Below are 23775 nucleotides of genomic sequence, written 5' to 3'. Positions count from 1 at the left end.
TTGTTAAAAAGGATTGGTGTAACCACTAATTTGTAAATATCTTTGAACATTACAGGCACAAACTTGATTTCAATAGCTGCAATTTTATTGAGACAATACCTGCTATGGAATTTATTGTTGAATATAACAGAAATATTGGCTTTATTGATAAGATATTCAGGGTCCATAGAGAAACAAAGGACTGGAATCTAGGTGGAAAAACACGATGATGCTGGAGGAACTCAGCAGGCCAGGCAGCATCTATGGAGAAAAGCAGGCGGTCAACGTTTCAGGACCCTACCTCAGGACCACCACCTTAAGTCCTGAAGAAGGGTCCTGACCTGAAACGTTGACCGCTTGCTTTTTCCCACAGATGCTGCCTGGCCTGCTGAGTTCCTCCAGCATCATCGTGTTTTTCATCAGGGTCCATAGACCTGGTTTGTCATCTTGTTAGTCAAAGGAGGGGGAACTGAGTTAAATAATATTACTCATAGTATCTGTTTGATTGCTTAAAATTAATTGCATAAAGATCAACAAAAGGAACTGAATGATCTTGCTGCAGTTAAAATGACATACAGTCTCATTGTCTTCTAGACACTTGGCAAGGAAGATCACCATGTAAATAATAACAAAAGAAATAAAAGCAGGAGTAGGTCAGATAGGCTGTAAAATCTGCTATGTCATTCAATAAGATCATGGATGATCTGACCATCGTTTTATGTTCCACTTTCCTGGCTGACCCCCAGAACCCTTGAGTCCTCTGTCATCTAAAAATCAAATTCATAGTTGAGAAAGAATAATTGAGATAATAACTTAGATTTAGACAGTATAAAATCTGGTATCATTGGAAGATGTAACTGGTACAAATCTGAAGGTGAAATCATTGACCAGTCACGAGGAGTATCACTTTCATCTTGTACACAGCAGGTTACAACAGGTACAGCTGGTAAATTACAGCAGTCAGAACCCTGAACGACCTTTGCTGCTGAGTGTCATTTTACTATTTGTGTCAAAGGTTATTGATGAGCAGCTCTCCGGAGCAGAGGGGAGTGGCAAATCTTCGTGGCACAAGATTATTTTCTAATTAAGGGCTTGATGTGCTTGTGAATGACATAAAAGATATGAATCATTCTTCTGTGACACATTTGAATACAATACATAAAGCTAGTTATTTTCTAGCACACTGCTGGTTTTGATCGGGGAACATGGCTCATCGTCGGGTCCTGGTGGGATAGGTAGATAAGATATCTTTCAATTGATTCATCTGATCCATAATAAATGATAGAAAGATCATAGCTGGAAATGTAGTGAGTAACAGAACATTTGGCTGTGCCAGAAAACTGTGGATTTTATTGCTTAACATTATTGAAGGTGCCTTCTACTGAAGGAAGTTACAAGTAAAACAATCATTTCAAATTGAAGGCATAGGAGACTGCAGATTCTGGAACTGGGAGCAACAAACAATCTGCTGGAGAGAAACTGCCAGTCGAGCTGTATCTTTTTGAGTGCAGTGTTTCGACCCGAACTGTCGACTGTTTCTTTCCTGCCACGGATGCAGCATGACCTGCTAAATTCATCCAGCAGATTGTTTGTTATTTCAGATTGAAGTCCCAAATCAAAGTGTTGCAGATGGCAGGGCTCAACATGTGAATGCTAACAACAAGGCTGAACCATTTGGAACTCTGTTCAGCCAGAAGTGTTGGGAGGATGATCAATCTCAGCTTGCATCCCCATAGTCAAGGAAGCCGGTCTTCAATTCTATTCACGCCAAATGATAACAAAAATGGCAGAGCACTTGATACAGTGAAGCCTATGGGACCAGGCAACATCCAAGTTAGAGTATTGCAGCACAAGCTGTGCCTCCAGCCAAACTTCCAGTATAGTTGCAACACAAGCATTTACCTAACAATGTGGAAAATTGCCTAGATATGTCCCATAATACCGTACAATGAGCCTAATCAGAATCTGGTTTATTATCTCTGACATGTCGTGAAATTTGTTGTTTTGCAGCAGGAGTACAGTGCAAGACATAAATATTACTATAAGTTACAAAAACAAATAAATAGTGCAAAAGAGGAATAATGAGGTTGTTTTCATGGACTGTTCAGAAATCTGATGGCGGAGGGGAAGAATCTAGAAATTGTGGATACATTGGTGATCATTTTCCGATGTTCCTTAGATTCGGGGACAGTTCCTGAGGATTGGAGAATGGCTAATGTTATCCCACTTTTTAAGAAAGGGGGGAGGGAGGAAATGGGGAACTATCGTCCAGTTAGCCTAACATCTGTGGTGGGGAAGATGCCAGAGTCCATTATTAAGGATGAAATAGCGGCATATTTGGATAGCAATGATAGGATTGGGTCGAGTCAACATGGATTTACCAAGGGCAAATCATGCTTGACTAATCTACTGGAGTTTTTTTTGAGGATGTAACCAGGAAAATAGACGAGGGAGATTCAGTGGATGTTGTATACCTCGACTTTCAGAAGGCATTTGATAAAGTGCCGCACAGGAGATTGGTGGGTAAAATTAGGGCTCATGGAATTGGGGGGCGGGTATTAACATGGATAGAAAACTGGTTGGCGGATAGGCAACAAAGGATAGGGGTGAATGGATGTTTCTCAGAATGGCAGGCCGTGACCAGTGGGGTGCCACAGGGCTCGGTGCTGGGAGCGCAGCTGTTTACAATCTATGCTGATGATTTAGGTGAAGGCATTGTGAATAACATTAGCAAGTTTGCCGATGATACAAAGTTGGGTGGCAGTGTGACGTGTAGAGGAAGTTAGGAGAATTCAAGGTGATTTGGATAGGTTGGGTAAGTGGGCAGATACTTGGCAGATGAAGTTTAATGTGGATAAGTGTGAGGTTCTCCACTTTGGGAGCAGGAACAGGAAGGTGGATTATTATCTGAATGGTGTGGGGTTAGGTAAGGGGGAAATACAAAGGGATCTAGGAGTCCTTGTTCATCAGTCACTGAAAGTGAATGAGCAAGTGCAGCAGGCAGTGATGAAGGCTAATGGAACGTTGGCCTGTATTACAAGGGGAATTGAGTACAAAAGCAAAGAGATTCTTTTGCATTTGTAAAGAGCCCTGGTGAGACCACTCCTGGAGTATTGTGTACAGTTTTGGTCTCCAGGGTTAAGGAAGGATATCCTGGCTATAGAGGGCGTGCAGCGTAGGTTTACGAGGTTAATTCCGGGGATGTCGGGACTGTCTTATGCTGAGGTTGGAGAGACTGGGATTGTACACGCTGGAATTGAGAAGATTGAGAGGGGATCTGATTGAAACATACAGGATTATTAAGGGATTGGACAAGATAGAGACAGGAAATATGTTCCAGATGTTGGGGAGGTCCAGGACCAGGGGGTATGATTTAAGAATAAGGGCTAGGCCATTTAGGACAGAGGTGGGGAGAAACTTCTTCTCCCAGAGGGTTGTGAATTTGTGGAATGCACTGCCTCAGAGGGCAGTGGAGGCCACTTCTCTGGGACCTTTAAAGAAGGAGCTAGATAGGTTTCTTATAGATAGGGGAATCAAGGGATATGGGGACAAGGCAGGAACAGGATATTGATTGTTGAGGATCAGCCATGATCTCAAAATGGCGGTGCAGACTCAAAGGGCCGAATGGTCTACTTCTGCTCTTATTGTCTATTGTCTAATCTGTTCCTAAATTGTCGAGTGTGGGTCTTCAGGCTCCTGTACCTCCTCCCAGATGGTAGTAACGAGAAGAGGTCACGTCCTATTGATTGAGCCTATTCTCAATCAAAAGCAATGTGATGGATGATGTCCTTGATGCTATCAATTACCACCAAGAAGGGCATCAAGCACAGGGGAACACCACTACCTGCAGGTTCTCTTCCAAGATGCACGCCATCCTGATTGGAAATATCTTTCAATTCCTCCATCGGTCTAAATCCTGGAACTCCCAATTCTAAAGGCCTCTGGGTGTATCTTCACCAGAACGACTGCAACAGTTTAAGAAAGTGGTTCACCACCACCTCTTCAAGGGCAGTTAAGGATGGAAAGTAAACAATGGCTTGAATTGCAACACCCACATTCCAAGAAATGAATAAATTAAAAAGAAAGTACTGGACACACGGAATAAAACACAAACATTTCACACTGATGATATATCATCACTTTCCATGCAAAGTAATTGTCCTGAATCGTGAGCTCTTTCTCTCTCCACAGCTGCTGTCTGACATGTTGAGTATTTAGATCAATTTTGTTTTACTTCAAATTGAAGTACTCTTTAGAGAAACATTTAGCATGAATTACTTTCTACAAGAAATTGCATGCGTAGTTATTAATTGTACAGTGTGGCTGGTGCTGGGAAATGCACATTATTGAGGCTGAGCAATAAATCTAATGGACTGCTTTTGATTGAATAGGTATCAGCTAACAGATGATCCACGTAAATGGTTTTACATTGACCCCCAAACTGGAGAGATTTTTACTAATGGTAATTTGGATATGGAGAAGGAAAGAATGTATAATATTAGAGTCACCGCAATGGAGGAAGGTAAGCAGTTAAATGAAAAATGTCATGAGCCAGCCAAGCGTCTGGTCCAACCACACAGACGTCGCGGCCAAGAAAGTTCACCAGTGCCTCTGCTTCCTCAGGAGGCTAAAGAAATTTGGCATGTCCCCTTTGACACTCACCAATTTTTATTGATGCACCATGAAAAGCATACTAACCAGAAGCATCATGGCTTGGTATGGGAACTGCTTTGCCCGTGACCGCAAAAAACTGCAGAGAATTGTGGACACAGCCCAGCACATCACAGAAGCCAGCCTCCCCTCTGTGGGCTCTGTCTATACTTCTCGCTGCCTCAGTAAAGCAGCCAGAATAATCAAAGACCCCTCCCACCCCAGACATTCTCTCTTCTCCCCCCCTCCCATCGGGCAGAAGATACAAAAGCCTGAAAGCACGTACCACCAGGCTCAAGGACAGTTTCTGTCCCACTGTCATAAGACTATTGAATGGTTCCCTCGTATGATAAGATGGACTCTTGAGCTCGCAATCTACCTCGTTATGACCTTGCACCTTACTGTCTATCTGCACTACACTTTCTCTGTAACTGTGACACTTTATTCTGCATTCTGTTATTGCTTTACCTTGTATTACCTCAATGCACTGTAATGAATTGATCTGTATGAACAGTATGCAAGGCAAGTTTTTCACTGTACCTCAGTACATTTGACAATAATAAACCAATTTGCCAATTTAGCTAAAGTGGAATGATCATCCTGTATCTGTGATCAGGGAGGGCAAAGTGAACAAAAACAAGGAGTAACACAAAACAACAAAGTTAACTGGCAAGATGTGTAGAATAGTAGGGAATGGAATATTGTAGACAGTTTTGTTCTCTGTATTTAAGAAAGGAAGTACTTGTCATTGAGGGAGTGTAATGAAGAATAGTCAGATTCCTGGGGCTGCAGATTTATTGTATGGGGAGAGATTGGATAGACTAGGCTGATCACAAGACCATAAGATATAGGATCAGAATTAGGCCATTCGGCTAATTTTTTTTTTCCCAACCCCATCCTCTTGCCTTCTCCCTGTAACCCTTAACCCCCTTACCAATCAAGAACCTATTAATATCTGTCTTAAATACACGCAATGACTTGGTGTCCTTAGTGACGGATGCCGCCTTGAGGCACCGCCTCTTGAAGATGTCCTCGATGGTGGGGAGGGCTGTGCCCGTGATGGAGCTGGCTGAGTCTACAACCCTCTGCAGCCTCTTGCAATCCTGTGCATTGGAGCTTCTGTACCAGGTGGTGATGCAACCAGTCAGAATGTTCTCCACTGTACATGTGTAGAAATTTGCAAGAGTCTGTGGTGACATACCAAATCTTCTCAAACTCCTAATGAAGTAGAGCCATTGGTGTGCCTACTTTGTGATTGCATCAATGTGTTGGGCCCAGGATAGCTCCTCTGAGATGTTGACACCCAGGAACTTGAAGCTGTTCACCCTTTCCACCGCTGACCCCTCAATGAGGACTGGTGTGTGTTCTCCCGACTTGCCCTTCCTGAAGCCCACAGTCAGTTCCTTGGTCTTGCTGACGTTGAGTGCGAGGTTGTTGTTGTGACACCACTCAACCAGCTGATCTATCTCACTCCTGTACATCTCATCGCCATCTGAGCTTATTTGAAAAAGAGATTGATAGATTTCAGGGCATTTAAAAGAATTGGGGTTAGTGCAGAAAATGGAGCTAAGGCAGAAGATCAAGCACCATCTTGATGAATGATGGAGCAGGCTCAGGGCCAGATGGACTCCTGCTCCTAATTCTTATGGCATCCAGAAAAATGGGAGTAATTGCATTTTATTCAGTTTGTTTATTTTGTCAAAATAATAAGTTATTTCTGAGTCAGACGTTTGTGTTTGGACCCCGCCAGTAACTCAAACACACTGCTAAGAGAAATAGTTTTTCTTTTCTACCTTGTCAGGACTTTCATAGCCACACTTTCTGAATTCGCCTTATTTGGAATCCCTGACAACCAGGGGACTATTCATGCATCAAATGTTGACTCTTTCTCCCAAGCTAATAGCAGCAACAATCGAAACCAATTTGCAATGCAGGTTGCTTAACTGGAAACAAGCTAAGAAGTTCCTACTTACGATGACATGTTAAGTGCTAACCTGTTCTTGGCAAAAATCCCTCAAAGAATGAAGATGTTCTCTTTCCTGTACCAGAATCGGGGTACTCCATGGGATCTATGGTAGTTTGAGTCCCGTTTGCAAGATAAAAACTGAGACAAATATTATGCACATCCCTCAAACAGGTGTTACTGCTAGGGTGGTTTCTTTACTGATTCATCATTCTAACTTTCATTATCAATTCCAAATTTCTTCAGGGATACTTTGAGGATGTCTTTGTAAAGTTCCGTTTGACCTTTATTGTTTGTCCAAGCCATTGGATACCCAATAATTTTCAGAAGATATTGGAGACTCCAGGGCCTATCCAGAGAATTTCCAAGTTTGTATGTCACCTTTAAGTAGGAGCCATTTCTCTCCAGTTCCGGATGGGCAATGTCACCAAAGAGACGCATCTTCTGGTAATTAACTAGAGACATCAAGAAATGGGGGCAGGTGGTGGGGGGAATACAAAGTTCCTCCTGGTGTACGAGCAGCAACTAGGAGACTCCTGAATAATCTGGGAATGCTGACAACTCTTTCATTGCTTGGTGTGGCTGCAGAGGGGCCTAATGTTCCAATTACTATGGTTTCTGCTGATAATGATGTTCAAAACATGAATTACTCATCATGGATCTGATGTAATTTAACTCAGAAAAAAATGAGTAGGATAAAACTTGTTCCTTAATTTCAAACATTATTTCCTACATTGCCCAACATCTTGACATTTATATCATGGTTTCACTTTAGTTGAAATGTAGGCACAAAATGTTCTAAAAGGGTGACAGATTTATTACTTTATCTCTGCTTGCTTGTCATTGCTAATCGACCTTTCTCCTTGGTAAATTAATTCAGCAGTTAAAGATTGAAACCAAGATTGCTGCAACTTTCATCCCTATTTATGAAACTAAATGATCTGCAAGATTAGAAGATGAAAAAACTTCCTTTCAATGAGATAACTACAGTTATAGGACAGGCCCAACAAGTGGCTCCTCCAAGCCACTGTCCAATCAATGAAGGTGTAAACTAAGCCCCGTGACCGATGGGGCTCCCTTTTCCTCTGCGCTCACCCTTCAAGTGATATGTGGGCCAAAGGCGCCTTGTACACAAAGATCTGCATACCCTTGGCTCCAGGAAACCACTGGTTTCAATGATAAAGCAATTTACTTATAAAATTTCACTTGTTATCTTTAACTTGTGGAAACTTTGGTGGAATGTCTTCACGTACCAGTCTGCTTAGTTCATTCATCATACCCTGCATTGTTTGGGTCTCACTCTCATAACCCTCATTCCCAATGATTCTTTTCCAGCTTTTATGCACCTATCACCTAGAATTAACCAAAATCCTTGCTAACCTGCTCCCTTTCAAAAGGCTTTTTAAAAATTTGCCTATTGTTCTAAACCGATTCATGTTCTGTTTATTTTCTTCAGCATTTTTATGAAAGGCTTCTAGCACCTATAAGCACAAGCTACTTCTGTTATTAAAGATTCTTAAAAAATGTTTTTCCCAGTAGAGAAAAATGAACTTGTCCATTGAGCTGCTGAAATTTTGCTTTAAGTCACCTCACAAATAAAATCTCCTTAAGATTCAATGTTAACTAAATTTTTGCTTTGTATTTTCTTATAGATAATCCTTCAAAAAAATCTACAGTGGATATCTATGTTCATTTACAAGATGTGAATGACAATCCTCCTAAATTAGCAGAAGACTCCTCCTGGTTTTTCATTTGTATCCCTGCTGATGAAGAGAAGAAAATAACTATCCATGCTGTTGATGATGATGTGGAGCTTGGTCCTCCATTCAAATTTTCTGTGGATAAAGTTCCAGGCCGACAGTGGACCATTAATCCGATAAATGGTAGGTGGATTCCAATAACTATGCGTTGTTTATCTCTATTAATACAATTCATTGCTTCTGTTCATGGTTTTCCATTCTACATTAGAATGTAAACTGCAAAGTCATTTGTTTTGCCTACATATATCGCACAGTAGGCATTTGAGAGACTTCATGCAACAAATTATGCTTAGTTGGCATGTTTTAAGTTACTAGTCATCAATAACTGTTTTCAAGACCTGTATGACGAAGGGCTAGATGTTGGTCTGTCGGTGTGTGATTACCCGAAACATGCCTTGTCTGAAATGGTGAACAGATTTATTGGCTGAGGTAATTTGGTTTTGTTTCTGAAATATTTATATAATGCATGCTTCCAGACATAATAGCACTACTGTGATGGATTTTCACCCTCTTCCCACCATCCTGAATGCAGCAGGCCTATTGATGGCATAAAATCCAATGCAATTTTACTCCCGGACCAAACCTTTGACTATAAATCGACCTTCTTATCCCAAAGTACCAATGTGGATTTGGCTGAGAGTCTGGATCTCGGGAGGATCCCCTATTCTTCCCCACCAACCACCCACCCCTCCCCCCACCCCCCCAACCCCACAACCATCCCAGCTACCTGAAGCCCTTTTTGGTATGTTTCAAAGTGTTTCTGCATCATTTTGTTCCAACCACCAGTTTTTAAGTAATTGTTACCTTCATATATTTGATCTGTATCTTCTCACAGATATTCACTCTGTTCTCTCCAGCTCTCCCTCAGTGCAACGTAAAACTCACTTACCTTCTCACTTTTCCAGTTCTGATGAAAGGTTCCTGACCCAAGTTATTGAGTCCATTCCTCCCCTCGTCCCAACTAATGCTGCTGGACTTGCTGAGCAATTTCAACCTTCCCTCTGCTTGTGTTTCAAACTTGCAGCGTCCCCAATATTTTTACCTCAACCAATAATTAAAGGTTGTGGTTTTGACGTGTGTAAAATTTGTTGCCTTTAATGTGGAGCTGAATGGGCAGTCACGTTCTCTTGATGCACAGTTAGCATGCCTGGAGTTCTGCAGATCATTCATGTGAACCAGTGATAATAACTAGCAAGACCCAGCCTTCAAACTACTTCCATTGAAGGCACAGGTACTTGCAAGCAGTGATTAGTATTTAAATCATAAGGTGCAGCTGAGTAAATAAAGTTCTCTGAAAACAAAGCTGAGATCCCACACAGCCAGCAGCCACTCTCTGTGGAGTTGAGCTGTGAGTAAAATAAACTTTGGTGACCCGTTCTCTAACATCTTGTGACCCGCCCAAGGGTCATGACTCCCGCTTTGAAACCACTGCCCGGAACACTAGACTGGCTAGTCCTTAAATTGCATTTAGAATTGTTTATCCAGGTTAGTCCTTTAAAGAAAGATGGTTCTTAGTGAGGTTGCTGAATTTCTTGTGGCACCTTGTCCAGGCCCTGGTGTGTTTGTGGCACTTTTTATCTCTGATAAACTGTTCTCCAATGCAACACGCTGTGCACGTTGATGTTGTACTTTGGGAGGTCAAATGAAAGGACAAAATATACAGTTAATGGTAGGGCCCTTAATAGCATTGAGGTACCGAGGGATCTTGGGGTCCAGGTCCATAGTTCACTGAAAATGGCTATGCAAGTGGATAAGGTGGTAAAGAAGGCTGACAGCATGCTTGTATAAGAGTAAGGAAGCCATATTGCAGCTATGGAAAACATTAGTCAGGCCACGCTTGGACCATTGTGTGCAGTTCTGGTCGCCTCTTTACAGGAAGGATGTGGAGACCCTGGAAAGGGTGCAGAAGAGGTTTACCAGGATGCTGCCTGGATTAGAGGGTATGAGCTATAAGGAGAAGTTGGACAAACTTGTGTTGTTTTCCTTAGAGCGTTGGAGGCTGAGGGAAGACCTGATAGAGGTTTTTAAAATTACGGGAAGCATAGATAGGGTAGACAGTCAGAATCTGTTCCCCAAGGTAGAAATGTCAAACACCAGAGGACGTGTTTTTAAGGTTAAAGGGGGAAGTTTAAAGGCGAACTGAGGGGCAAGTTTTTTTACGCAGAGAATGGGTTACTGGGGTAGTAGTGGAAGTGGGCAGTTTGGTGGGGTTTAAGAGGCTTTTCAATAGATGCACGAATATTGAAAGGAGTGGAGGGACGGGGATGATACACGGGAGGAGAACATTTAGTATAAATCAGCATCAAGATCGGCACAACATTGTGGGCCGAATGGCCTGTCCCATGCTGTACTGTTTTATATTCTCTGTGTTCTATGATGGTCAGCCTTGCAACAAATATTTTATTTCAGGCTTCAAGTATTTGATGAATTTTGTTTTATTTCCAATTAGCTTGATGGCATTTCAAAAGAAATAATATTCTTTTCCACTGGGTTTGGGCATTTTCAAAATGACCCAATACGTCCAAAGGCACAGTCAAATGCAGTTAGAAACAATTAGATAAAGTAGAATGTAAGGTGAAGTCAACTAGAGTAGGGTTTTCTTCTACTCTAATGCAGAGAAACTGAGAGATATTGTGAGCCAGCTGATGGTTCCTGGCAGAGTTTCAACCGATTTTATTTTGCAACATGAAAGCTGCCCAAACGTATCTGTTGCAAACTTTTAACTTTCCCCAGAAGGACTTCCTGCTAACTTGTGTAATGATTTGTTTTCCACAAGACCATTTTTTTTGAGATAAGACAATTGTTCATCAATGGGACTGAATTTACAGATTTTATTGGGAACTCACATTGAGTCTGAAAATAAAGTTTGGAACAGGAATAATGATGAATGTCACTCAATGTAAACTAAGTTGCCATACTTTGAAATTTGCATTGTGTAGTCTGCAACTTCTTTATATGAGTTTTATTGTCCAATTACATTTTGTAACATCTGCTTTTAACTTGTTTAGGCATACATGGTCCTGTGGTCCAATTAAATAAATAAGTCTAAAGTTCATATCACAGCAGAATTATCAGTGTCTGAAAGGACCAGTGAGCATTAGGGTGTGAGAAAAATAATCAGAATATAGAATGGCTCCTCCAGTCCAGAGGCAATAAACCAATGCACCCGAGTGTATAAAACCGCTCTGCGTCTGCTCCTGGAAGTCTCATCTCTGTATCATTTATAATTTCCTTTATAACTGCTGTGCACATTCTACTTTTTCCAGAAGAAGAAGATAAATCTGTTTGACAATATAGCAAAGGAATTACTTTGCGTGATGATTTTGCATAGCTGTTTAGCACCTTTAGTTGATCTTCCTATAATATCTTTTTCTGATAGGTCATTAACTGCCATATTAACTTCACCTGTTAGTTTCAGTGGAAGATTAATTTATTGCGGATCTCAGACATAATTTCTTATCTTAAATTGAGTGGCTTTTTAGACCAGTTCTGAGGGCAATTAGGAGTTAACGATATTGTTGTGGATTTGTTGCTATATATAATCCACACAGTTTAAGGATAATATGTTTTCTTATCTGAGGGATAGCAGTGAACCAGATGACGTGTTATAACAACTTGATACTTTCACAATTACTAATAGTAGATTTCAATTCCAAATTTATTTAATTCTTTCAATCCCTTAAGATCAATGTTCTAAGCCTCTGGCTACTAGTCCAGTAACTTAACCATAGTGCTACCATTGAATTGCCAAAACAATGTTGCAACCTCTTTAATTTGCACAAGAGGCTTAAACAAGCCCAAGGCACCCGTGGAGAAGGTGCCACGGGGGTTCATGGTTCATATTTGCAGCTTACTTGCAAAGGAGGGTCACTTGAAAGTTGCTTTTCTCTGGCTGGGACTGACAACTGGAAATCTCACCTCAATCTCCTCCTTGTCTTATCCTGAGTGGAAATGCAGTCTTATTTTATCCAAATAGTTTTTCTAAATTAACATCTGACATTGTGGTTCTTGGGGAAATTATAATCGCAAATAATTGCTGCATTACATCAAAATAATATAACAGATTTTATCTTAGCTTTTCAATCATTTGAGATTAATTAACATTAGGAAGTGATCTATTTTTGACTGACTTTAATGAAAAAAGTCACAACAGAGTTTCTCTTTACAGATACCCATGCCTCTGTCATCATGAGATTTGGCAAACACGAGGAAGAAACACAATACAAGATTCCTGTGACGGTTACTGATAGTGGCTTCCCATCTCAAAAAGGAAATGATTTCATAACAGGTAAAGGTTCACTGGGATCTTCTTAAAACTCTAATTAATTATTCATTTGACATACATTTCCTTTTTGCAAAGAAATCGTTTTGTTTTGTCTCGTGGCCTGTGATCATGCATTCTTTGAAAAGAGACACTGCATCTTATTGAGCTGGCCTCAAAGAACAGTAGCTGCAAAATTCAGCAGCATGGGTGCTGAATTGGTTCTAATATGACCTCTGGGTTGCTTGCACACATTTTTATCTGAGTTGTGATGGATGCTGTATAGGAAGAACATTTCTACATGCACAGGTAATGTCCCCCACAAGCAGGCAGAGTCAGCAGATCACACCAGTGCTTTCCAAGGGATTATCAACTGCTTATAAATTGTTGATTGATTTATTCTGATTGTTGGTATAGTTCTCCAAGTGTTTGTTATTTTCTGAAGTTAGAGCCATAGAGCAATGCAGCAGGGATACAGGCCCTTCGGCCCAACGAGTCCATGCCGACCATGGTGCTCACCCACCTAGTCCCAAGTTCTTTAAAGTCACTAAATTCTACAGGGAAGGATGAGGCAGAAACTGAAGGATTTTACCTTGACTTTGAGGCTTCTGCACAATCCAGTTGTTCTCCGAAGCGGATGCATCAATAGGCATTCCTTTACACTAGAGCACCGCTAGAAGAATTGGATGGACTACAGCACACGTTGCTGGAAGGGAGTGGAGGAGATGGGGAAGAAGGGTGTGAGGGAACAAATTTCATATCTGGACCTTGGCAATGAACAGATACAGACACAGTGAGCACACTCACTGAAACCTGATACTTGCTCCAGCCACAAATACAACCTCAGGATTCGACGGGAAATAAATGCCAGTAGCTATCAAGGTGACTGTTGATGTGAACCATAAGCCACAGAGTTCTTCCAGAATGGAGTCAGATATGTATGCAACATTGCACAGCTTGCTGTCAACTGCGACAGAAGAAATTGCTGATGTTATCTGTTCTTGGAAATCTCTGATGCTCTCTATTCAAAGGGAGTTTCCCTTTCCCTTGCCAACGAGCTACAAGCACAGAAAGCTAATAGCTTCATGAGGATTTCAGGCCTACCCAAGTTGTAAGTGCAGTGTTGACTTTGAGAAATACAGGAAATGGAAATATTCCCATTTCCTCGATGTCCAGCTATTTTGTGACCATGAACATAACATGTTGCTCAGTGAGGAGCATCATAAAATCACTCCTGGTGCCTTTATTCTGCTGTGGTCTGTTGTACCATCTGTATTTCACTTGCAATTAAAAAAAACAAGTTAGCGCTAGAGTTACCAGAACATGGTGCAAATTACAAGACAAGCTGTAGAATTTTGGATGGCCTCAAATTTACGTAAGGTAGAATGTAAGGTACAATCAACGTTTCAGGAACAGCTTCTTCCCCTCCGCCATCAGATTTCTGAATGGCCTGTGAACGCTACTAAAAATTTATTTATTTTTGTAACTTATAGTAATTTTTATGTCTTGCACTGTACTGCTGCCATAAAACAACACATTTCCCAACATATGTCCGTGATAATAAACCTGATTCTGAACAAGGGGTCCATTTGAAATAGTCAATTTCCTGCTCCCTCATGCACCTCTTTAGTTTTTTTATATCCTGTCTTCTCTTTCTTCATCGGCTCCAGGTGTAGTTTTTAGACTTTTGCCACGCACTATGGTGATATGTTAAATATTTAAATTCTTCGCAAGGCTTGGGCTCACGTCCTCTGGTCTATTTGTTGTAATCTTGAATTTATGAAGGCTTTTGAGTTCTGATGAAAGATGAGTTCCGAAATCTTCGCTTTGTTTCTGTCTCCTTAGAAGCATTGCCGAGAATTTTCAGCATTCTGTTTCTATTTCAAATGTCCAGAAACTGTAACATTTTACTTTTGTATTATACTTCTTAGGAGTTTATTAATTTTTCTTATGTAACAATATGACCTCACTTCAAAAATAGCTTATTGACAGTGAAGGATTATGTTCAAAATGTATGATGCTTTTATTCTCTGTTCTCTATTTGAGGACCATGTCTCCAAAGCCCTTTTTCTCCCAAATAATCAACTCCACTTCTTCTACCTGATTTCAGCTAATGTGCTTTAAGTTTGATTTCACTTTGGCTGCTTTTGTTGACATTTTCTCTCATGTTTGGATGTACTTGCTGTAAAACAGCAATCAGAACTGCACACAGTACTCCAGAAGTGGCCTTTTATGGAATTAATATTACCTCTTGGGACTTTTACTCAATCCCGCTGGTTTTGCATTCCAAGATATGATTAGCTTTCCTCACTGCTCTAACACACAGCCTTGGCTCTTTCAGCAATGCCGCTGGATCCCATCCCTGTACTATTCCCTGCAAATTATTACTCTTAGCTTTCTATTCTGTCTGTTTATTTCCCCTTCCTAGTCTACTAAACATTCTTTACCTGCATTGCTACCAAGCCAATTCAGACTCCTTTGTATCTGGGATTTTTACTAGGTGTTGCTGATTGTTCCATACATTGCATATGGGTTCCTTGGGAAGTATTTCGGGTTTCTCAAGTAACATGAGGTCATTTGAAGAGGAACTGACAACGCTGCCTCCAGTTGTAGGTCTAGTGGAATGTGGAGACTAACATCCACACTGATGTACAATTGGTAGGGCACCATCATCAAAACCATGGGAAGGTGCTTCTGTAACTATGATCAAGAGTCCTGAAAGAAGAATGGACAACTCAGGCTATTCCCAGTGCGGTTGGACTAGTGAGATAAAAGTATCGCTATGGAGCTGCTATAGAAATAGATTCCTGGGTCATGGGGGAATTTTGGGGAAAAGTCGCCGATTCAAAGTGAGTGTTTCAAAAACAAAACTGGAACTGATATTCTGAACAGCAGAGGAATTAGTAATCTGCAGGGAGAATTAATCTAAAAGATGATGTGGAGAGAGCACAAGTGTAAGCTGAGAAAGAAAGCAGAAGAGAAAAGAAATTAAGAAAGATGAAAAAAAATCAATGAGAACACAAGAATGGAGACATGAGACTGCAGATGCTGGAATCTGGAGCAACACACAAACTCAGTGGGTTAGGCAGCATCTGTGGAGACAGGGATAAGGTCCCGATGCAGGGACTTGACCTGAAACATTGACGATCCTTCTGCCTCCAAGATGCTGCCTGACCTGCTGAGTTCCTCCAGCAGTTTGTACTTTGCTCAAGAACACAAGAAAATAGGAGCAGGAGTAGGCTACCCCGCCATTCAAAATGATCATGGCTGATCTATGCTGGTCTCTACTCTTCTGAGTCACTTCCCCAATTCCTTGACCTTTCAAGTATTTACCTATCTTGAATATATTTAAATGATCTGGCCTCCACCACCCCCAGGGCAGAGAATTCCAGAGATTCATCACCCTATGAGAGGAGAAATTTCCACATACCTCAGTTTTAAATGACCAGCTCCTTACTTTGCACCTACGTGCCCTTGTCCATGACTCTCTACTAGTGAAAACATCTCAACATCTACCTTGTCAAGCCCTCAGACAATCTTGTATGTTTGAATAAGGTCACCCCTCTTTCCTCTAAACTCTGAGGAATACAGACCTAAACTCTGTAATCTCACTTGTTAAGGCAACTCTCTCATCCCAGGAATTATCCTGGTAAATCTCCTTCAGGCTGTTTCCAATGCCATTCTAAGGTAAGGAGACCAAAACTCTGCATGTGTAGAGAACACATCAGCAGGATAAGGGAATAAATATCTATAACTCAAAGTAGAATTGATTGTAGGATTCTAAATCTGTAAATTATTGGGAATAAATTTGATGATCCAAGGTAAATATTGCTCAGGGAATGTAGAATACAAAAACACGTGGAAATATAGCAGAGGGTAGAGTAAAATTGGAGGGTGAACAATTCTGGCTACGAGATAGTCATAGAATTTTGGCCCATGATGTCTGGGCCAGGCATAATGCCAAATGAAACCTATCTGCCTGTACGTGATCCATATCCTTCCATTCCCTGTATGCTCATGTGCCTTTCTGATTGATTGCCTCTTAAATGTCTCTATCATGTCTGCGTCTACTGCTACCAGTGTATACCAGGCATCTACCACCTTCTGTGTTTAAAAAAAACTTGTCCCGCACATCTCCTTTAAACTCCCCCCCCCCCCCCCCCCCCCCCCCCCCCCCACCTTAAAGCTATGTCCTCTAGAGTGTGACATTTCTACCTTGGAAAAAGGGCTCTATCTACCCTAATTATGCCCCTCATAATTTTATAAGATATTTATTTATTAGTCACATGTACATTGAAACACACCGTGAAATGCGTCTTTTTGCATTACTGAGAATGTGCTGGGGGCAGCCTGCGAGTGTTGCCACGCTTCCGGCGCCAACATAGCACGCCTACAACTTCCTAACCTGTACGTCTTTGGAATGTGGGAGGAAACCGGAGCACCCAGAGGAAACCCACGCAGACACACAGGGAGAATGTATAAACTCCTTACAGACAGCGGTGGGAATTGAACCCGGGTCACTGGCACTGTAATAGTGTTACACTAACTGCTACACTACTACACTAGCGTGCCTCTGAGATTTCCACTCAGCCTCTGACGCTCCAGAGAAAACAATCCAAGTATGTCCACCCTCTACTTGTAGCTAATACCCTCTCATCCAGGCAGCATTCTGCACCCTCTCCAAAGTCTCCACATCCTTCCTATAATGGGGTGACCAGAATTGCACATAATCCTCCGTATGCAGCCTAACCAAGGTTTTATGCAGCTGCAACATGATTTTGACTTTTGTACTCAATGCCCCGACCAACGAAGGCAAGCACATCATACACCACCTTTACCACCATATCCATTAATGTTGCCACTTTCAGGGAGCTATGGATTTGGACCCCAAGATCCCTCTATACATCAGTTCTCCACAAGGTCCTGCCAGTTACTGTATACTTTGTCCTTGCATTTGATCTCCCAAAGTGCAACACCTCACCTTTGACCAGATTGAAGTTCACCTCCCATTTCTCCACCCATATCTGCTGCTGATTTATATCGTCCTCCATCCTTTGATAACCACCTTCACTGTCCACAAACTCCACCAACTTTGTGTCATCCACAAACTTACTAATCAGCCCTTTTACATTTTCATCCAAGTTATTTGCATATATACAGTATATAAAACAAACAGGGGTGCTGGCACTGATCCCAGCTGAACACCACTGGTCATAGACCTTCAGTCAGAGAAGCAGCCCTCCACCACTACCCTCTGTCTTCTGTGGCCAAGCCAATTTTGAATCCAGTCTACCAAGTCTCCATGGATCCCGTGCACCTTAATCTTCTGAACTAGCCTACCATGAGGGACCTTGTCAAATGCCTTAATGAAGTCCACGTAGCCAACATCCACTGCCCGACCCTCGTCAGTTATCTTCATCACCTCCTCAAAAACAAAAATCAAGTTTAAGACATGACCTCCCCCACACAAAGCTCTGCTCACTATCTCTAAGTCCATGCTTTTCCAAATGCTGGTAAATCCTGTCCCTAAGTATCCTCTTCAGTAGATTCCCTGCTACTGATGTCAGGCTCACCGGCCTTTCATTTCCTGGATTATCCCCATTGCCATTCTCAAACAGAGGAACAACATTGGCTACTCCCCTGTCCTCTGAGGCCTCACCTGTGGCTCGAGAGGGTAGAAAGATATTCGCCAAGGCCCCAGCAATCTCCTTTCTTGGTTCTCTTGATGACCTGGAAAATATCCCATCGGACCCTGGGGACTTACCCAACTTCATGTCCTTCAATAGACCCAACACCACCTGCCCTATGTTATTAACACACCCCACCCTGATCTCACATCCTCCATGTCCTTTTCCTTGGAGTATATCAATGCAAAGTATTACTACACCCATGTCCTTTGGCTCCAGGCATAAATTCCCTCTGTTCTTGAGTGGTCCTACCCTCTCCCTACTTACCCTCTTTTTTTAATGTATGTATAGAATTCAGTCAGGGTTGAGTACAAACGGTGTGGAAGTGATCACGGTGAGTCAGCACACTACTTACATTTTTGTCAATTTTTGTTGCCAGAAACTTTACCGAAAATGAATAACAGAGGGAAGTAAAACAGGCTGCTGATCTTCTATTGTTTGTTGCTTAAGGTCAAGTTCTAACCCTCCATTACCATGGGAAAGGAAAACAATGATAAGTGGATGATGCACATGTTGAATCAATTCAGTTAGAATTAAGGAACAAGAAAAGAACTTTTATTTTGCAGTAAACTGCAAACTGGTTAAAATGCACAATGGAAAATGTGTGGAAGAGACTTTTACATTGGCTGCTTATAAGGTTATATCAGTAATGCTTACTAGGCACTTGCCCAAAACAGCACACTGTTAAGGAAAAAAAAATCATTAGTCACCTGCAAATGAGCAGCTAGTACATGAGACCTGAAGGGGTTGGGGAGTGCTAATGCCAAGGTAAAGATTTGCACGGGCCCAGGAAGGGTACATCTCTGGTAAAACCTCCAGCTGACACTTCAATGATCGGTTTGGCTTCTTGTTGTTTGGAGAAAGTGGTCCTGGCAAGTACCGCCCAAAATTCACTCAGTTTTCCTTAAGTTGCAAATTAGATTCCATAACCTAATTGGGGGCAGTGGCCTCTAATTTGACAGCATTTCACTTGCTTTGGATTTGATTAAACATGATCCACTTATTTTTCCACGCATTTTCTTCTAACAGTGTTGACCTTGCAGTTTATTAAGCTCATCACTCGTCCCCCTCAAAATTCAGTTTCTAAAGTTAAAATGTTTCCATTACTTTGCTGCCAAGACCTTCTCAGACTCTGACCCACGGTGTTTGTAATTTTCCAACATACACAGCCATCAGTTGAGGCTACCATTGGCAACACGAACTCTTAAAACCACTCAAATTGCACTCAAGGTTATGTTTTCTCATTCACTGTATACTTTATTGAATCACGCACTGATCCTTGGTGCACTGAAAATGCAAATAACAATTGTACATGCTTCCCTTACTTGACCAGAATGTCCTGGTTTCATCCTTCCCTCCTGGTGACCTTATGCCCATAATTACCTCATTTTCTCTTGCACTTGTATTTTCTGTACATGTTCTCCCTGATTTGTTCTTAAACAAGTTCTGAAGTTTCCAGTTTAACCCTAAGATTGTGAGTATTCATACATGGAACCTTGAGGCACAATAATCCTCCCGTTGCTCGATTTGTAGGTTGAGTGGACCTGGATGCAAAGGGTAAGCCTGTTTGCTACCAATCTTCATTTTCCTTCCATCGTTAATGTGGGTTCTAGGGACTGCTGCACAGGAAGACACCATCCTGTTTCCTGAATAATTGGCATTGACCTCCATAAAGAATGCTTGGATTGCATTCAATAAAGTTTGATGGTGTGAAAATTTTAAAAGGCCAAACTTGCAGCTCAATGCTTGTACTTGATGAAATTGTCACCTCCATGGGTCCTGCTCAATTTACCTCGTTATGACCTTCCATCTTATTGTCTGCCTGCACTGCACTTTCTCTGAAGCTGTAACACTTTATTCTGCATTCTGTATTGTTTTACCTTGTACTACCTCAATGCACTGTGTAATGAATTGATCTGTATGAATGGTATGCAAGACATGTTTTTCACTGTACCTTGGTACACTGACAATAGTAAATTAATTCCAATTAACTCAATTTCTGTCCAGCTGGTTCTTTCCCTCCATAGGGAGAGCATTCAAGGCGATGTAGGCATAAGTGATTATTTCCTTCTGATTGGCTTCTGGAAGATGAGCAAATTCCATTCACATGTTGCATTGGGACTTTAGCTGAAGTTATAACAGGGGAGCTAAAGAATTCTTGAGGAAATACCCCATAATAATAATAAAAACAGTAAACAACAGAAACACTCAGCAGGTCAGGCAGCATATGTGGAGGGAGACACAGAGTTAACATTTCAGGTGGATGAGTTTTCATCAGGAGAAATGAAAGATCGTATACTATTTATAGAGCAGACTTCCCCTAGTAAAAACAGGGTAAATGCCCCAGGAAAAAGAATTGAGTGAAGAACGATAACGATAATTTAGAACAATAGTTTGCATGCTATTTACTACCCTATATTGTAGTAAAAACACATCTTAAGTGCCTGTTTTCCAGCGATATTTATGCAGTTAGTCCTTAGAGAGAAGATGAGAATATATTTCATGCCGCAAATTAAAATTTGGAATCTTTTATTCAAAGAGGTGGTTGATGCAGATTCAATAGTAACCTCCAAATGTGAAGAGGAAATGTTTACAATGTCATGGTGAAAAAGTGGTAGGGTGAGGCCATTTAGATGACTCCTTCAAAGAACTGGCAGAGATGCTGAATAAATAACCTCCCTACAAGGTCAAATTCTTGACACTACAAATCAGCCTTGTCTTTCTTCCTCGGACTGCTTGTAGCAGTTAAATCGCTTGTCATTTTCTTAAGAGATGTGAAGTTGAAGTATTTTCAGAAGGTCTTTGACAAATTGCCACATATGAGGCTGCTAAACAAGATAGGAGCCCATGGTATTACAGGAAAGGTACCAGCATGGATAGAAGATTGGCTGACTGGCAGAAGGCAAAGAGTGGGAATAAAGGGGACCTTTTCTGGTTGGCTGCCGGTGACTAGTGTTCCGCAGGGATCGGTGTTGGGTCCGCTACTTTTCACGTTACATGTTAATGATCTGGATGACAGAATTGATGGCTTTGTGGCCAAGTTTGTGGATGATACAAAGATAGGTGGAGGGGTAGGGAGTGTTGAGGAAACAGAGTCAGCAGAAGGACTTGAACAGGTTGGGAGAATGGGCTAAGAAGTGGCAGATGGAATACAGCGTAGGGAAGTGTACGGTCATGCACTTTGGTAGAAGGAATAAAGGCGTAGACTATTTTCTAAATGGGGAGAGAATTCAGAAATCAGAGGCGCAAAGGGACTTGGGAGTCCCAGTGCAGGATTCCCTAAAGGTTAACTTGCAGATTGAGTCCATAGTAAGGAAGGCAAATGCAAAGTTAGCATTCATTTTGAGAGGATGAGAATATAAAAGCAAGGATGTAATGCTGATGCTTTATAAGGCGTTGGTCAGACCACATTTGGAGTATTGTGAGTATTGTTTTGGGCCCCATATCTAAGGAAGGATGTGCTGGCATTGGAGAGGGTCCAGAGGAGGTTTACAAGAATGATGCCAGGAATGAAAGGGTTAACACATGAGGAGTGTTTGAGAGCTCTGGGCCTGTACTTGGTGGAGTTTAGAAGGATGAGGGGGGATCTCATTGAAACCTCTGGATAGAATGGATGTGGAGAGGATGTTTCCAGTAGTGGGAGAGTCTAGGACCAGAGGGCACAGCCTCAGAATAGAAGGTCATTCCTTTAGAACAGAGATGAGGAGGAATCTCTTCAGCCAGAAGGTGGTGAATCTGTGGAATTCATTGCCATAGACAGCTGTGGAGGCCAAGTCATTGGGTATATTTAAAGCGGAGGTTGATAGGTTCTTGATCAGTAAGGGTGTCAAAGGTTACAGGGAGAGGCAGGAGAAAAAATAAATCAGCCATGGTCAAATGGTGGAGCAGACTCGACAGGCCAAATGGCCTAATTCTGCTCCTTTGTCTTATAGTCTTAAGGTATAGTCTGATGAGAACACAACGTAGTTGTATTAATACTTCCACTGATACATTTAGGCTGTGTGAGCTTTTGTTGATTGCACTTGTGTATTGGTCGGCCAGTTTGGCCTTAAGCCTAATTAGACATGTTTGATCCACTCATATTTTGTTTAACTAAATCTCTTTTATGTGCCAGGTCTTAGCGATTCATGTCCATCTTGTCTCTGCCAAATTCCAGTTCAGCCAAAACTTGTTTCCTTTCTCTGCAAAGAAGTCACTGATTGCCTCTTCTCCTGTCAGCCTTGGGTTCCATGGCCCCAAGTTATGTAAACCAACTCATCCTCTTCTCATTTCTGAGAGTTGCCTTAAATTTTTAACGTGTATATTTCTGAGTTGTCACCAATTTAATACCAATGCAGTAAAATTTACAAGGGCTTCTGCAAATGTATCAACTCGTACAGCGTGGAAATGGATCTTTTGGCCTGTCGTGTCCATGCTGGTCATTAAAGTATACATCGATACCAATCCCTCTAATTTATGGGCCATGATGTTTCAAGAGTTCATCTGAACACTTCTTACATTTTGTGAGAGTACCTATCTTCACCATCCCCTTGGGCAGTGTTCCAGGTTTCAACCATCTGCTGGGTGAAAAATATTCTTCCTCAATTACCTCTAAATCTCCTACCTGTTGCCTTAGACAGTGCCATCCAGTGAGCTCCTCGTAGCTGAAACGCTCCATCTGAAGCACAATCCCAGTTAATCCCCACTGCACCCTCTCCAGTATCATCATGCCTGCAGTGTGGTGACCAGAAATGCAAACTGTACTCTCCCTGTAGCCTATCTAATGATTTATATAAAATAAAAACAGAAAATGCTGTTTCTTAAAATTGATTTATAGTTGTGCTATAAACTTGCTGTTCTTGTATTTCCATGCCCTGGCTAATGAAGGCAAGTATCCCACTTTCATGCTTAACCATCTTACTTTCTCATGATACCACCTTCAGGAATTCTTGGACATGTACCCCGGGTCCCTCTGTTCCTCAGAACATCCTGGGGTCCTACCCTTTATTGTATATATTCTAGTTCTATTAGTTCTCCCAAAATGTATCACCCAACATTTTTCAGGATTAAGTTCCATCTGGCCATTGCTCTGTCCACATTACGAACTGATCAGTATCAGTTTATAGGTGAAGATTACCCTTTTCACTGTCAACAACTGTGTCATTCTGTGAACTACCTTAACCTACCTCTAGACCATTACTGTATATAACAAACAGCAAGTGTCCCAGCAGCGATTTCTGCAGTGCCAGTGGTCACAGGCTTCCAATTGCAAAATAAGCTATCAGAATCTGGTTTATTATCACTGACACATGATGTGAAATTTGTTGTTTTGTGGCAGCAGTACGGTGCAAAGACATTACAAATTCTATAAATTATAAAATAAATAATGCAAAAAAAAAGGAACAATGGGGTAGTGTTCATGGACCGTTCAGAAATCTGATGGCAGAGGGGAAGAAGCTGTTCCTGAATGGTTGAATGTGGGTCTTCAGGTTCCTG

The 23775-nt window shown here is 41.5% G+C and overlaps 1 protein-coding gene across 3 annotated transcripts in view; it reads left to right on the top strand.

The window, feature by feature from the left end:
• The window catches only part of cdh17 (cadherin 17, LI cadherin (liver-intestine)), a 92711-nt gene that overhangs the window by 52083 nt on the left and 16853 nt on the right, over nucleotides 1-23775 (top strand). For all 3 annotated transcript variants that reach the window (XM_052023743.1, XM_052023745.1, XM_052023744.1), the window contains exons 14-16: nucleotides 4371-4501; nucleotides 8245-8475; nucleotides 12521-12640. In XM_052023743.1, coding sequence (XP_051879703.1) covers nucleotides 4371-4501; nucleotides 8245-8475; nucleotides 12521-12640 — 482 coding nt within the window. The remainder of the gene's footprint in view (nucleotides 1-4370; nucleotides 4502-8244; nucleotides 8476-12520; nucleotides 12641-23775) is intronic.

Source organism: Pristis pectinata, chromosome 9, assembly GCF_009764475.1.
Source record: "Pristis pectinata isolate sPriPec2 chromosome 9, sPriPec2.1.pri, whole genome shotgun sequence".
Lineage (NCBI taxonomy): Eukaryota > Metazoa > Chordata > Chondrichthyes > Rhinopristiformes > Pristidae > Pristis > Pristis pectinata.
Note: the sequence above shows the minus strand (reverse complement) of the source record. Positions and strands in the feature narration are given on the sequence as shown.